This window comes from Phyllobates terribilis, unplaced genomic scaffold (genome assembly GCF_046119375.1).
Source record: "Phyllobates terribilis strain yellow unplaced genomic scaffold, ASM4611937v1 Scaffold_5__5_contigs__length_657084704, whole genome shotgun sequence".
NCBI lineage: Eukaryota > Metazoa > Chordata > Amphibia > Anura > Dendrobatidae > Phyllobates > Phyllobates terribilis.
Window position 1 is genome coordinate 415039887 of NW_027362765.1, and position 17742 is coordinate 415057628.

The 17742-nt window shown below is 43.2% G+C and overlaps 1 protein-coding gene across 2 annotated transcripts in view; it reads right to left on the bottom strand.

Moving 5' to 3' along the window:
* The window catches only part of LOC141273394 (pregnancy zone protein-like), a 131349-nt gene that overhangs the window by 92700 nt on the left and 20907 nt on the right, over positions 1-17742 (bottom strand). The window contains exons 9-13 of one of the 2 annotated variants that reach the window (XM_073685160.1): positions 11785-11899; positions 7212-7321; positions 6966-7124; positions 5945-6172; positions 3559-3625 (exon numbers count right to left, since the gene is read on the bottom strand). In XM_073685160.1, the coding sequence (XP_073541261.1) occupies positions 3559-3625; positions 5945-6172; positions 6966-7124; positions 7212-7321; positions 11785-11899 (679 nt within the window). Of the gene's footprint in view, positions 1-3558; positions 3626-5944; positions 6173-6965; positions 7322-11784; positions 11900-17742 lie in introns of both variants that reach the window. The other variant, XM_073685159.1, reaches the window with a different exon arrangement.

Consider the following 17742-nt stretch of genomic DNA (forward strand, 5'->3'; position numbering starts at 1 on the left):
CGAGTTCAAGCATTGAAATGTGTGAATTTAGTAGTGTGGCCTGTGGGGCATTAGCTGCGTATTTGTGCTTGCGTTTCAAGGACTGGGGTAGGGACAACTGAACGCTGCACTGGGACAAGGACGTGGACATGCTTGCTGATGGTGCTACTTGAGAGTGTGCAACGACAGATGCAGGGAGGGAGGCATCTTGGCATGCTCCATGGACAGGGGATTGGCTTGCATGCACAACAGCGGAAGAAGCAATGGTGCCACCTGCAGACACTGTTCCTGGACCCTGGGGTTCGGCCCACTTAGTCGGGTGCTTTGCGGCCATGTGCCTGATCATGCTGGTGGTGGTCAGTCTGGTAGTTTTGCTACCCCTGCTGATGCGGGGTTTTCTGCAGAGTCTTTATAAAATAACCAGACTCGGGAAGACCTAACAGTTGTACTGGCAACTTCCGTCGTGTTGGTGTTATGAGGAACGCTTTCCCGCCTTGTGTCTGCGGCCACCACACTGCTTCCTCCTGCCTGTTGTGGTGCTACGCCTCCTTCCCCCTGTGTGCTGCTGTCCTCGCTCTGTGTGACTCCTTGCCAGGTTGGATCAGTTACTATATCATCCACCACCTCATCTTCCACTCCTGCACCCTGGTCCTCCTGACTTTCTGGCAACTGTGTCTCATCATCATCATCCACCTCTTGCGACAGTAATTGCACTTTACCACTGTTGCCTTCGTGTGACTGTGGCTGCTCCAATATTTGGGCATCGCTACGCGCATTCTCCTCTTGACTCACTTGTAGTTGGCCGGGCGAGATGCCCGAATCTAGGAAGGAGGATCAGGGTGATGAATATGCGGTCCAGACTCATGGCTACTGAGACTTGACCGTGTGGAAGACAGGGTGGAAGTGGTGGTGGCCAAGTGACTAGAAGCATTATCTGCTATCCAACCAATAACCTTTTCATACTGCTCTGTGTTCAATAGTGGTGTTCTGCAGTCCCTTAGTAACTGGGACAGGAATGTCGAATGAGAAGATGTGGGTGTTGGTTGTGGCACAATTTCACCTTGCCCATGGCCACATCCTTGGTCTCTGCATGCACCATCACCATCACGTCCACTTCCCATTTCCCTTGCCACGCATCTTGCCCATTTTAAATGGAGGACAATATTTTCCATGTTCACAAGAAATGGCTGATTCTGGAACGCAGTTATATGTGAGATATCTGACAGAGAACCACGATTTTAAATAGCAGGCCTTTAATTTACTAATATTATTCTACACGGAGATCTAGTGTGAATAGCTTCACCGACACACGGCAACGGAATGAAAATGGAAGAAATGTAAGATTTTAGAAGTCTTTTCGGTGATATGTCTGACAGAGAACCACAGCTTTAAATTGTAGGCCTGTAATTTACTAATATTATTTTACACAGAGACCTAGTGTGAATAGCGCACCGACACACTGCAACGGAATAAAAATGTAAGAAATGTATGATTTTAGAAGTCTTTTCAGTGATATGCCTGACAGAGAACCACAGCTTTAAATTGTAGGCCTGGTAATTTACTAATATTATTCTACACGGAGACCTAGTGTGAATAGCTTCACCGACACACTGCAACAGAAAGGAAAAGGAGGCCAATATTTTCCACGTTCAGTTCAAATTTCTGGATTTTTATCACTGCAATATGCAACAGATCTGGCTTTATTCTGCAGTGAGCAGAAAAATGGTGTACTCTGGATTGCTTTTTAAGCAAATAACCAGGATTAAGATAAAAAAAAATTTGCCCTGGCCCCGGATATCTGGGGCTGTCTAGAAATATCTGTAATCATTACAGCAGCAGACAGGACTGCAGTCTGCCACATACACTGCCTGCCTGTCTAGCACTGATTATATGCAGCTGGATTAGTCCTCAGAAGGACTGTTGGTTCAGATGGATATAGATATATGTTGTGGAATACCTATACTAACATTGAACAAGCAAATCTATCACTAGCTCAGCAGCAGCTCTCCGTACTCTGCCTGATTCCGGGGTACACTTTGACGAGCATAGTGGCGCCCAGTCTAATATACACCTGATGACGCTGGGTGGCCAGTCAGTCATTGTAATGCTCATAAATAATATGGGTACGGAAAGTATGAGGGAGAGAAAGGAAGGAAAGGGAGAAATGAATGCAATGGGAAAATTGAAAATGAAAGGGAAGAATAAATAAGGAAGATAGGTAAAGGGAGGTGAAACATCAAAGCAATTTCACCAGAATTCTGTTGAAAAGTTGAACATTTTTTATGCAACTTGAAGTTAAAAAATAGTTTTGCGACGTTTCTCATTTTCACGCCAAATTCCCCCAGCTCTACCAAAAAGGGTGGAGCTGAAGTATGACATAGTGTGGCGTGGGCATGATGTGACAACTTGTCTAAGTTGTGCCAAGCTGTAGCCTTCCCTATGACAGAAATTTTACTTCAGTCAGAGATTGGAGTAAGATATGTGGCATAGAGTGCAGTAAGGCAAATGCCACTCATCAGACGATCCAGATTCATCAAGACCGGTGAGAAAATAGGAAAAGACAGAAAGATGGTCTTAGACTTTTTGATTACTTATTCCTTGTATATGAGTACAGTATATTCCTCGATAAGTAGCTAAGTAGTGTGAATGGTAGGAACAAAAAAATTTAGTAACCAATGAAGTTACTAGAATGTGCAAATGCTGCTGGGTACTATTAAACAGGTCTACAAAAATTTTTTTTTTTCAGGTGGCAAAGTTTTTTGAATAGATTTAGGGCATTTTGTGGGTGCTTAATTAAAAAATCCCATTACTTTTGCTGAGATGGTTCTAGTCTTTGAGATAATTCATCCATGAATATAAGTTATTCCCCCAATGTGATTTGTGTGTGATAATGAATGCAATAGCTTTTGTTCTTTTGTTCTGTTTGTTTTTTTACTCTTTAACGGTCTCTTAGGTATTGAAATATTCCATATAACTATTTTAGATTTAAATTTGTAGGCTTAAAATGATATAAAAGTGACTTTTTGAAACCAGAATTCTATTGTAATTAATAAACTGTTAAATATTTCAGAAACTAGAGCCAATCTGGCAAAACGGAAGTCATATTCTTATTCAACATCATAAACTTAATATAAAACCGTTCAGACATCGCTGGCACCAAAATCACTGTATAACAGTTATTATTATTTGCTCAGACATTAATCAAATGTGATTAGTCTCATAATAAGTAGACTTTAGACTTATATTTTAAGAGCAGATTAGTGCTCTATACCAGTGTTCCCCAACTCCAGTCCTCAAGAACCACGAACAGACCATGCCTTCAAGATTTCCTTACTATTGCACATGTGATTATTTCATCACCTGGGCAATAATAAGGAAATCCTGAAAATATGATCTGTCAGTGACTCTTGAGGACTGGAGTTGGGGAACACTACTCTATACTCTCTATGATATCCTGCGATCACCTCGAAGAATAAAGTGACATTTTAATCTATATTTTTTGCCATAAAAAAAATTGGAGATCTTGGTAAACTTTAATGTATTAAATTTGACAACTATTATTTTAAATCAATGCATTACCTTCATTAGTGTTTTCAGTTTCAATTTCCACAGTGCCTGAGTCTTTAATAGTAACTTCGGAAACCAACTGTAAAAAAAATAATAATGATCATAAGTAAAGAAAGATGAGTAAGTCAACTCCATGCAAATCGAACTCATGGCGAATTTTTAGGAATTCACTAAGCCTGGCAAACACTTTTGCAGCTATCACATCACATTGTATGGTGAAACAAATCAGGAGGCACTATAATAGCCTGTATAAAAGCAGAGACAGGGAATGCAGTAGCCACTTTGTGGTGATTCTGGATAGTGAGATGACGTCACAGCTCACAGCTTAGCAATAGAAATAGAGTGTGTGACAGCACAGAAGTGAACAATGGTTATGGCTCTCTCTGCATAGCCATACACATAGAGGTCACTTTGACATTATTATGGCTGTGTTTGCATAAAAAAAAACTTGAAAGAGAATGGATACAGTCATAGGAGATCTCAGCGTGTTATACACATATTTTCAAGGAAATTGTAATACTTTCGATTCTGCGCTGCAATTTAAATTTTTTTAAGCGGTCAAATTTCAGTTTAAAAAAGTTTGTTCTTCTCTAGTCATAAGTATGGTGGTGATAAGTAAATGATTAATAATGAGGATGATGATGATAATGAAAAGGATAATATATTAGAGTCTAATTCCACTAATCACCTCCGTGTAACTCTGCTACATTTGCGCTACTTTTGATACATTTTTCCCAGCACCTCCTTACCTAGGGAATCCTAAACTATCTAGTACTGTATAGTCTTATTAACTGGGAATTTAATTGTATATGATATGGGCACTATATAGCAATAGTCTGTGGGCTGTTTCTGGGAGCTACCAAAATGCTTCTACTGAAACTCATTAATCAGACCTAACTCTAAAAATGCATACGGCTATTACACAAAACGTTATCTTTATTTATAAATTCTATTACATGCAATTAATTATCGGTTCTATTATTTAAAAAAAAGTATTGTGACTATTTTTTATATTGGTCGTTAAAGAGAATGGAGAAGGGAGCTAGTGCAAGAAGTTTGGAAGCTCATCATTATATCTTTTATTTATAACCTAGTGCAGTTAATCTATTATTGATAGATTAGTGTGATCAGATATTGAGATTCTGGGTTTGGTTTTTATCCTAAGTTATGTGGCAAGGCTCATTAAAGAAGCACTCCTCACATCAAAATTTTTATCTTCCAAATGTATTGCAATTATCATATTACATAGCACTGTGTACTTATAATTTCTCATTTTGTCTTTCTATCCAGTTCATTCTTCTGTTTTCCATTAGGTTTATGACATCATGTGATTAAAAACAGACTAGCTGAATTCTTCTAAGCACTATGTAGAAATAGGAAGTCTTTTTTCCCTGCATGAGTCATCATTAGAACTACAATTCTATTCCACTGCAAAGTCCCTGGCAGCCCACTTCAACTCCTGACCCAGCTGCTCTGCTTCTCCCCCTGCCAGGGACTTTGCCGTGATGTAGCACTGTAGTTCTAATGATGACACATACAGGTAACAGAGACTTCCTGTTTCTACATAGAGCAGAGAAAAGAGAAGAATTAGCTGGGTTGAAAGGCAAAATGAGCAATTGTAAGTACATTGTGCTATATAATATGATGACTGCAATATATTAAGAGGATAAAAACTTTGACGGGAGGTGGAGTGGTTCTTTAAAGGGTTGATATTTATTTTAGGATTGTTAGTTCCAATAGGCGGCGCTAGAGTTCAAGTCTTCTTCCTCTCTGAAGAGTCAATTTGCTCATGTACACATCCTCACTGAACCACTACATCTTAACATTAAATCTCTGCACATGCGAATGGGGATTTTAAATTAATTCAACACTTTATTTAAAATGTACTCCCCTCTTCATAGGTATATTATTTGGACACTACATAAATTTGGCTAGTAGATGGTGGTATTATGTGGACTGTATATGGTGGAATTTTATTGGCACAATATGATGGTATTACAGTATGTAGGCTTAAATTCCTACGTTGCTATTTTGCAACTTTTGTTCCAACAGTGAACCATAAAATATTGATGGTATATTCTAGCGATTTAATTACTAAGATAGGCCTTTTATTAATTAAATACGATATATGATGCTATTCAATATATAACGTCAACTTTATCTATTGTACATGGGCTTGGCAACTGCATTGTTCATATCCCCTTGCCTTCGTGATTTACCTTCTGATTAGATGAAATATAAGGAGCCTGATACCATTAAAATTACTGTAGTTATTGCCAAAACATCCATGTCTGCTGCTATCTTTGTGAGACATTTTATGATATCGGGTAACTAGAAGAGTCACATTGATATTCTGATAAAAGTATTAATTAAAATCAGACAGATTCATATGACTCACCAGGTAATGTAGGGATAACTTTTTGACCTCATTCAGTTCTGTGTGACTAATAATGTATTTCATATGGACATCTTGACGGCCCTCACATGGCAGAGCATGATCCAGAGAATCAAGTTTCAAGTAGCTCTTGCTCCGAGAGTAGAAGGGGACGACACGTTGTGAGGCTTCACCAAAATTAGGTTGAAATCTACCATGAACATATGGCTCTTGCTTCATGTCTGTTTGAGCCTTTAAAAAAATACATATATAAGCCATTTTAATTCTCACTTAGCATTCTGTTTTCACTTACTGTTCCATTTAATGACAGTCTTAAAGAGGAACGCTGCTGCGAGACGCACCAAATTCCTTAAAGGGGTTGTCCGATCAAAATCAATAAGTCTGCAGTCACTCTGTGTGACTGCAGACTTATGAACCCTCGGTGTGCACTGGGGGGGATTCATAAGGCTGCAGTCATAAAGAGCGACTGCAAAATTATTGTTTTTTACAAGACCTTTAAGAAGTTTGTTTCTCTTTATTGCATTAGGTATATCTTTAAACTGCTATTCACCAACTCTGGAAATGTGCGCCAATTAGAAATATCTGTTGCAATCTATGCTACTAATGTGGCATAAATTTTGATTCATTTTTTGGGCGCACTTGGCCACTTCCCGTCCGGCCCAAGTTACACCCATTTTACAAAAGAGTACTAGAGTAAAAACGACAAGTCACAACATTTTGAGTAAACTTTTGAAATTTCCAGCAGTTTTGTGCCATAATTTTGGAAAAAACTGCTTGATTATTTGGGACATAAGAATGAAATAGGAGCTTTCCATCACTGGCATGGGAATTTGGAAAAAGTGAAGGGCAGTATAGGCTCTAGCGGTCAGCATAACGTCTTGACAATTTGGAACACGGTTGATTCAAAGGTAATATTCCCTTATGAATTTTATTCCCCTATTACAATGTATTTTTTTTTTAATTATCTCCTTTATTCTAAACTTGCATAAAAAAAATGTTAGCTACTGCTGACAAATAAGCATACCGTCAAGTATATGGAGTCTTTCCAGTCGGTTGTGTTTAGAGTAAACGATGCTTGTCCGTTCTCATCGGTCACTAAGATTTCGCCTGCTGATTCATATCTATGCTTCAGAGAAACTTTAATGTTTGGTTTAGGAACATCTCCAGCATCTACCACTTTAATCTTTAAAAGAAAATTAGAATGCAGTCTATAAAATCTGAGTTTGACCTTCAAAACAGGGGACATAAGGAGTCGGACAAAGTGACTCACCAAACCGCTGTATGGGATGCCAGGCTTGTAGTTAGTGTCAGCATTAACAAAAGATATTTTATTGATGACGTTGGTTACGCTGGTTTGACCGGTTGAGGATAGCTCCACTCCTGCAAAAAGAGGAGACATTGAGAGAAACATCTTATTGTTATTTGCTATGAAGAGACCCAGCAAGACTTTCACCAAACCAGCAAAGGTGCAGCCACAGATGCACTTGGTGCAAGGTGCCCAGCTAAGCGAGCCCGTGAGGGCCGGGAATACTCTTCGTCCAGCTCCCAGTAAATAGAAGGGGGACTTTGACCGAGCCCTTTCCAGATCCACTGTCTCCTGGCATCTGGTGACGATGCCGGTGCCTAGTCAACAACCAGGTGAGTACCTCTGCAAGAACCCCATGAAGTGTAACAAGTAGAGAAAATGAGAAAACCCCTGAAAAGATAGCAACACACTGCAGGCACCACTCATCTCCACAGCACATAGAAACTGCAATAAACAACACATGACTGAGCAGGGAGCAGGGTTAAATAGCCCGCCTAAGGTTCAGGTGTTGAATACCTCCCTGTCATCCCCAGAATGTCGCTCCCTGGCTAGCTAGCACAGCAGAATGGACATATCCCACGATTGTTTAGTGCCATACACAGCTGCATCCTGCGTTGGGGAAATCAGTGAGAGACGCTGTGTCCCATGTCCTCACACAACTAACAAAAACAAAACGCAATGCTTCATAAGATTGGGACGGTTTCTCTGCACTTGCAGTAGCTCCACCTACAGGGTCAGAACAATAGCGGCACCTGCGACCAGAATAGCGTAGCACTAGACCAGATCCATTCCCAGGTGGTAGCACAGAACCACACTTCCTAACACTTAAAACGTTTAATTTCATTTCTATTCTTACATTTCTTGTAAAACCTAATTATTATAGATGCAAATATGTCATGGAGATCAGAGTAGGGAAATTGAGAACTAATTTATAATGCAGCAAAAAGTTTTTAGCCCTGATTGTTTTTGCTTACCACTATTTCCCTTTTCACCCTCCTTTTTACCTCCCTGCCATCTTCGCTCTTTCCTGTCCTCTAGCATTAACAGCCTTAGGCTATGTGCCCACGATGCAGAAATGCTCAGGATTTTTTCCTCAGCGTTTCTGCATCTCCCTGGCAGAAAAAAACGCATGGGGATTGTACATGCGTTTTCCTGCCAGGGACATGCGGAAGTGAAGCGTTCTTCACATGCATTTCCGCATAACTTGAAAAGTGCTTGTCAACTTGGTCACACTATATAAATCCATGCAACCAGCATGGATTTATATAGTGTGACCTGAGAGAATTTAAAAAAATTAAAAAAAAAATCTATACTTACCCTCTGATGGCCCCCACAGTCTTGCTTCACCGTCCCGGCTACTGGCAGTGGTACACTGAAGGATCTGCCGACGTCAGCGTTGCGTGACCCGTCACATGACTATGACATCAGCGCAGGTCTTTCAGTCCATCGCGAACTGCCGGCAAGCAAGGAGAAGCGCACCGCGGGCCGCCAGAAGGTAAGTATATATTTATTTTTTATTTTATTCTTTTTTTTTACAGTTTTCTATGGTACCCGGCTCCGGAGGAGAGTCTCCTCTTCTCCAGACCTGGGTACCATCCGCACATTAGAACGCATGGAATGTGCATCTACATATACACTGATGCGTAATCCATGCGATCTAATGCAAGTCAATGGCGGCGAAAACGCAGCACTTCCCCAAAATAATTGGTAGTGCTGCGTTTTTTTCCGCAATAATAATCCGCAGCGGAAATTTCCACAGCATGTGCACAGCACATGCGGATTATCATTGGGGAGCATGGCAGGCCTTCTACCATGCGTTTTTTTAAGTGTTTCTGCAGCGTTTTTACCGCTGCGGAAACGCTTAAAAAATGCATCGTGGGCACAAAGCCTAAAGGCTTGATCACACCAACATATTAATTGGCCAAGTGCTATCTGATTTTTTATTGGATAGCACTTGGACCAGTGTCATACTATGGGGCAGTGCAGATTAACATTTTTTTTCTCATACCGATTCTGCATGAGAAAAAAATCACAGCATGCTGCAATTTGATGAGTAAATCAGACGAGACTCGCCCATTCATAGTTTATGGGTGCGTGGAAATCATCAGACTACACACGGATGACATCGGAGTGCAGTCCGATTTCCGCGCACTGAAACAATAGAGAAGATGGAGAAATTTTGTTTTCCACCGTCTCCTTATCGTGTTTCCTGAATCTCTCATCTGAAAGAACACTAAGCTAACACTCAGATCAAACTCTGATCAGATTCTGATTAGTGTCACTAGCATAATTGATGAGAGAATCTATGGTTGTGTGACTCCGGAATAAGTCCCATGCTATCACGCAGAATCCGGTGTTGCTTAATCATGGTGTTTTTGGTAAGCCATACTGACTGCTATAATGGGATCTGATTTGCAAATACTGGCAGCAGCCATTAAACATTGAGAGGGAGCAGCAGTATTTTGCTCTATGCACTGCTTACATCCAGCATCTGCCAGGGTTGCAAGCAGTTAATCAAGCAATGAGTTGCAAGCAGTGGTGATGCTGGATGTCGGGACCTCATAACTCTGATATGGATGACCTTTTAAAAGCGGAAGTCATCAGTATCAAGGGGTGGAAAACCCATTTAATACAGAACATTCTGACTTTCCATTTAGCTTAAATTGTCACTGTTGTTTTAGCAAATGTAGCCTTGTGTGATGGCCAATTCAATGACTAACAAAATTGCAAAGTTCTTTAATAATCAAATATGACATTTTCAGCCCCGAAAAATCACTACAAAGTGCTGATCACCAGGTATCTCCTTTCTGTTAATGTAGCTGGGCACTGCCTGTTGTCAAGTGTAATCCATCTCTAGCAGCAGAGATGCCGAGACAGATTACAAAAAGTGAAGATGGGATTTTTATCTCTCTGCTCCTTCTCTTCAGTGTGACAAACTGCATGCAGACAAAACAGAATGGCAGGCATTTTATTTTATGGCAAGCAAGTTATTGGACATTGGCAAACTATTTGGATTTTGGGAAATGACTGCCTGCTGTCAAATATAATCCATCTCTAGTAGCAGAGATGTCAAGATGGATTATAGAAAGTGGGGCTGGGCTTTTTATCTCTTGGCTCCTTTTCTGTTTGTCTGACAAACTACATACAGACACAATAGAGAGGGAGGATTTCAGCTCAGGGCAGGTCATTGGACAATGGCAGGCTCTATGCATGTTGGGAAGTGATGGGAAAGTTGTTGCTGCACCTATCATGCTGGCAGAATGCTGATGAAGAGAAACTGCCTACTCCAAAAAAAGCGGATGGCAACCTACACACCATGAGAATCTGTACAGTTCGGGGACATATTAGACTGGTATTTGCACCTGAATTGGTTTTAACCTGTGCAGGTGGAAGCATTTGTGACCTAATGTTATACATCTATGAGCACACCAACTATTTTTGGGCCCCCATAAGATATCAAAAACAAGGCGCAACTGCTTCTTCTGCACCATCTTAACCCATTAGTGACCACCAATACGTCTTTTTACTGCCCTGCGATATAAGAGACTAGAATCCCCTGACAAGTGACAATCCTGTAGCTGTCAGCAGTACACTATAGCTGACAACTTGCTGCATCAGTCACGATCAGTGTTGGCATCAACCATGGCCGTTTAACCCTTTAAATGCTGCTGTCACTTGTGACTATAGCATCTAAATAGTTCACAGAGAGTGTGGGGGCTTCCTCTTTAACCCCATTGGCACCCTGAGATCTTGATTGTGGGGTCCTGATGCCTGCCATGGCAATTCATGGCCAGAGTCTGCCAGTTATAGCGGCCTGTTCAGAAGTTATCAAATTTTAGGTGCTAAATGTAAACTTTTTCATTCCTGTCATGCCATTTTGCATTAATTCCTGAAAAGCACCTGAAGGGTTAATGAACTACCTGAAAGCAATTTTGAATACGTTAAAGGGTGCAGTTTTTAAAATGGTATCACTTTTGAGTAGCTTTCAATATATAGGACCCCTAAAGTTATTTCAAAATTGAACAGGTCCCTGAAAAAAAATAAGTTTTGTAAATTTCCTTGAAAAAATGAAAAATTACTGCTACATTTTTAAATCTTCTAAAATGCTAACAAAATAAAACAACATTTTACAAATGGTGATGACGTAAAACGGACATGAGGGAAATGTTATTATTGTTTTTGTGTGGTATGACTAGCTGGATTAAAGGGATAATTATTCACAGATTGACAATTGCAATATTTTTTAATTTTTGTCATATTTCTGATATTTTTTTATAAATAAACACAAAACATATAAACCTAAATTTATCGTTATTTTAAAGTATAATGTGCCATGAAAAAACAGTCTCAAAATCAATGGGATATGTTGAAGCATTCTAGAGTTCTTACTATATAAAGTGACACTGGGTTTAGCTTCAAACACTGATTATATAAGATCATATCTCACTTTGACTTTTAACGTCATTGAACATAATCTAATTGCTTTATAATAACATAGTTAAAAAGCATCTATATGACTAGAATAAATTAGACTTACCAGTCCCGTCCTCTGTAATAGAAGCAGAGCCTTTAAGTTCACTGTTCATGTTAGTTTCATTTAGCCTAAAAAGTCCAGACGTGACCTCAATAGTATGGCAGCCAGATCTGTCCAACTGTGTGGAAGAAACAACTCAGATTCAAGAACCATGCAATTAAAATGATCCTCCAGCCTGACACTAAAAAATGACAATACATTTCTCATCTATATTAACTCTACCTGGTAACATCCATTTGCCTCTCGCTTCCTCCTCCCCTAAGTCCGATGTCCCAGACCCAGGGCCAGCATCAGCACCCGGCGCACCTGGGCAACTGCCAGGGCCCTGAGCAGGCGGAGGGGCCCACTCACTGTCGGGGACCCCTGCATGCTATGAGACCCGTGAGCGGTGCGGTGCCAGCGCCCGCTCCTTCCCGCTTGCTCAGGGCCCCGGCACAATACTACAATACTTACCTCTCCCCGTGCCTCTGAAGCAGCTCCGGTCTCTTCCGCGGCTGCTGCACTGCGACGTCTCAGGTCAGAGGGCGCGGTGACGTCTTTACACTACGTTCTGTTCTGAGCAGTCACAGGCAGCGCAGAGCGGGAAGACGCCGGCGCGGGTGAGGAGTCTGGAGCAGCGGCAGCAGGTGAGAAGTGAGGTAAGCATTTGTTTTTTGTTTTTTTAATATATGGAGGCATGGGGCATTATAAGGGGGAGAGAGATGACATCCTGCATGGCGCATTATAAGGGGGGGTGGGGTGACATCCTGAATGGGGCATTATAAGAGGGGGTGACATCCTGCATGGGGCATTATAAGAGGGAGTGACATCCTGCATGGGGTACTATAAGAGGGGGTGACATCCTGCATGGGGCATTATATGGGGGGGTGGAGAGGTGACATCCTGCATGGGGCATTTTAAGAGGGGGTGACATCCTGCATGGGGCATTATATGGGGGGAGAGTTGACATTCTGCATGGGGCATTATATGAGGGGAGACATCCTGCATGGGGCATTAAAAGCGGGAAGACATCCTGCATGGGACATTATAAGAGAGGGTGACATCTTGCATGGGGAATTATAAGGGGGGGTGACATCCTGCATGGGGCATTAAATGAGGGAAGACATCCTGCATGGGGCATTATATGAGGGGTGACATTCTGCATGGGGCATTAAATGAGGGAAGACATCCTGCATGGGGCATAATAAGAGGGGGTGACATCCTGCATGGGAATTATAAGGGGGGAACAGCCTGCATGGGGCATTATGTGGGGGGAACAGCCTACATGGGGCATTATAAGGGGAGGGGGTGACATCCTGCATGGGGCATTATAAGGGGGGTGACATCCTGCATGGGGCATTATAAGAGGGGGTGACATCCTGCATTGGGCATTATGTTGGGGGAACAACCAGCATGGGGCATTATAAGGGGGGTGACATCCTGCATGGGGCATTACAAGGGGGTGACATCCTGCATGGGGCATTATAAGGGGGTGACATCCTGCATGGGGCAATATAGGGGGGTGACATCCTGCATGGGGCATTATATGAGGGGTGACATCCTGCATGGGGCATTAATTGAGGGAAGACATCCTGCATGGGGCATTATAAGAGGGGGTGACATCCTGCATGGGGAATTATAAGGGGGGGTGACATCCTGCATGGGGCATTATGTGGGGGGAACAGCCTGCATGGGGCATTATAAGGGGAGGGGGTGACATCCTGTATGGGGCATTATAAGGGGGGTGACATCCTGCATGGGGCATTATAAGGGGGTGACATCCTGCATGGGGCTTTATAAGGGAGGTGACATCCTGCATGGGGCATTATAAGGGAGGGAAGAGTTGACATTCTGCATGGGGCATTATGTGGGGGGAACAGCCTGCATGGGGCATTATGTGGGGGGAACAGCCTGCATGGGGCATTATGTGGGGGAACAAACTGCATGGGGCATTATGTGGAGGTAACAGCCTGCATGGGGCATTATTTTGGGGCCAGTATTCTGTATGGAGAATTATAAGGGGACCAGTATCCTGTGCAGAGCGCAATATGGGGGCCAGTATCCTGCATGGAGAATTATTTGGGGGCCAGTATTCTGTATGGAGCATTATAAGGGGGCCAGTATTTTGTACAGAGCGTAATATGGGGGTCAGTATCCTGCATGGAGCATTATTTTGGGGCCAGTATTCCGTATGGAGCATTATAAGGGGGCCAGTATCCTGTACAGAGCATAATATGGGGGCCAGTATCCTGCATGGGGCATTATTTTGGGGCCAGTATTCTGTATGGAGCATTATAAGCAGGCCAGTATCATGCACTGAGCGTAATATGGGAGCCAGTATCTTTCATGGAGAATTATTTGGGGGTCAATATTCTGTATGGAGCATTGTAAGGGGACCAGTGTTCTGTACAGAGCGTAAAATGGGGGTCAGTATCGTGCATGGAGCATTATTTGGGGGCCAGTATTCTGTATGGAGCATTATAAGGGGGCCAGTATCCTGTACAGAGCATAATATTGGGGCCAGTATCCTGTATGGAGCATTTTATGGGGGCCATTATTCTGTATGGAGCGATTCATCGGTTTCTGAGCTGTTGTGGAATTTACAATAGATATCAGTCAATTAATGTAGGAAGTGAAATCTTTGGCCTCGTACTATATATATATTTCTCTGCTGTATCTGTGCATCATGAAGCGTGGTATGTGTTAAAGAGGCCCACAGAGACTTTTTCGCCCGGGGCCCACAAAAACCAGGAGCCGGTCCTGTATGGAGGTGTGGGGCATTACATGGGGGGGAGAGATGACATCCTGCATGGGGCATTATAAGGGGGGGTAAGGTGACATCCTGCATGGGGCATTTTAAAAGGGGGTGACATCCTGCATGGGGCATTATAATAGGGGGTGACATCCTGCATGGGGTATTATAAGAGGGGGTGACATCCTGCATGGGGCATTATAAGAGGGGGTGACATCCTGCATGGGGTACTAAAAGAGTGGGTGACATCCTGCATGGGGCATTATATGGGGGGTGGAGAGGTGACATCCTGCATGGGGCATTTTAAGAGGGGGTGACATCCTGCATGAGGCATTATATAGGGAGAGAGGTGACATCCTGCATGGGGCATTATATGAGGGGTGACATCCTGCATGGGGCATTAAATGAGGGAATACATCCTGCATGGGGCATTATAAGAGGGGGTGACATCCTGCATGGGGAATTATAAGGGGGGTGACATCCTGCATGGGGCATTAAATGAAGGAAGACATCCTCCATGGGACATTATATGAGGGGCGACATCCTACATGGGGCTTTAATAAGGGAAGACATCCTGCATGGGGCATTATAAGAGGGGGTGACATCCTGCATGGGGAATTATAAGGGGGGAACAGCCTGAATGGGGCATTATGTGGGGGGAACAGCCTGCATGGGGCATTATAAGGGGAGAGGGTGACATCCTGCATGGGGCATTACAACAGGGGTTGACATCCAGCATGGGGCATTATGTGGGGGGAACAGCCTACATGGGGCATTATAAGGGGAGGGGTGACATCCTGCATGGGGCATTATAACAGGGGGTGACATCCTGCATGGGACATTATGTGGGGGGAACAGCCTGCATGAGGCATTATAAGGGGGGGTGACATCCTGCATGGGGCATTATAAGGGGGTGATATCCTGCATGGGGCATTATAAGGGGGTGACATCCTGCATGGGGCAATATAGGGGGGGCGACATCCTGCATGGGGCATTATAGGGGGGCAGAGGTGACATCCTGCATGGGGCATTATATAGGCGGAGAGGTGACATCCTGCATGGGGCATTATATGAGGGGTGACATCCTGCATGGGGCATTAAATGAGGGAAGACATCCTGCATGAGGCATTAAATGAGGGAAGACATCCTGCATGGGGCATTATAAGAGGGGGTGACGTCCTGCATGGGGAATTATAAGGGGGGTGACATCCTGCATGGGGCATTATGTGGGGGGAACAGCCTGCATGGGGCATTATAAGGGGTGGGGGTGACATCCTGCATGGGGCGTTATAAGGGGGGTGACATCCTGCATGGGGCATTATAAGAGGGGGTGACATTCTGCATGGGGCATTATGTGGAGGGAGCAGCCTGCATGGGGCATTATAACGGGGGGTGACATCCTGCATGGGGCATTATAAGGGGGGTGACATCCTGCATGGGGCATTATAAGGGAGGTGACATCCTGCATGGGGCATTATAAGGGAGGGGAGAGGTGACATCCTGCATCGGGCATTATGTGGGGGAACAGCCTGCATGGGGCATTTTGTGGGGGGAACAGAATTCATGGGGCATTATGTGGGGGGAACAGCCTGCATGGGGCATTATGTGGGGGTAACAGCCTTCATGGGGCATTATTTTGGGGCCAGTATCCTGTGCAGAGCATAATATGGGGGCCAGTATCCTGCATGGAGAATTATTTGGGGGCCAGTATTCTGCATGGAGCAGTATAAGGGGGCCATTATTTTTTACAGAGCGTAATATGGGGGTCAGTATCCTGCATGGAGCATTATTTGGGGGCCAGTATTCAGTATGGAGCATTATAAGGTGGCCATTGTCCTGTACAGAGCATAATATGGGGGCCAGTATCCTGCACGGAGCATTATTTTGGGGCCAGTATTCTGTATGGAGCATTATAAGGGGCCAGTATCCTGAACAGAGCGTAATATGGGGGCCAGTATCCTACATGGGACATTATTTTGGGGCCAGTATTCTGTATAGAGCATTATAAGGGGGTCAGTATCCTGTACTGAGCGTAATATGGGGGCCAGTATCCTGCATGGAGAATTATTTGGGGGTCAGTATTCTGTATGGAGCATTATAAGGGGGCCAGTGTTCTGTACAGAGCGTAATATGGGGGTCAGTATCCTGCATGGAGCATTATTTGGGGGCCAGTATTCAGTATGGAGCATTATAAGGGGGCCAGTATCCTGTACAGAGTGTAATATGGGGGCCACTATCCTGTATGGAGCATTTTATGGGGGCCATTATTCTGTATGAAGCGATTCACCGGTTTCTGAGCTGTTGTGGAATTTACAATAGATATCGGTCATGTAATGTAAGAAGTGAAATCTTTGGCCTCGTACTATATATATATTTCTCTGCTGTATCTGTGCATCATGAAGCGTTGTATGTGTTAAAGGGGCCCACAGAGACTCTTTCGCCCGGGGCCCACAAAAACCTGGAGCCGGCCCTGCCCAGACCCCATGCACTTAAGAAAGTCACCACAGTGGCTGAGGGAGCAGTGATAAGTCTAAACCACGTATCCACGGAAAGGCAAGCGAGGCATGGTTTAGACTTACCATTGTGCTTCTCATGCGGCTCTGTTGGCCATCTTGAATTTAGGAAGACCAGACAATCATTCTCAGTGAAGCAGACAGCAATAAAGAAATGGAAGGCACCACATAGGATGGCTATAGACATGACAAATGTATAGTCAATTTTCAGTGCCAAGATAGAGGGTCATTAATAATTGTATGAAATGTCAGAATTGGGCTAAGGTCACTTGATTATATTTTCTTTTACCAAGAAAATCAGTCCGATTAGAGTTTGATCGAGTATGATCAGAGTTTGATCTGACTTTCTCAGATAAGCAGAAGATGGAAAAAAAAATACTCCATCTTCTCCATTCTGTCTGTCCATGAAAATTGTATTTTTTCCATGGACTCATTGACTTGCATGGTCGAGTGCGATCCTATTTACTGATGCAAATCGTGCTTGCTGCTATTTTTTCCTCGTACTATCTCGGTCAGAGGAAAAAAATCAGACAAGTGCACTGCCCCATAAAATAACCTTAGTCCAAGTGCAATCCGATGTTTTGTTGCATTGTACTCGGAGCAAAAATACGGTCTTCTGTACGAGCCCTTAAATGGGTTATCCAGGACTTGTTTTTTCTATGGGGCCTTACTGGATTACATTTCTGATGCTGATGCACAGCAGCTGAAAGATGGACA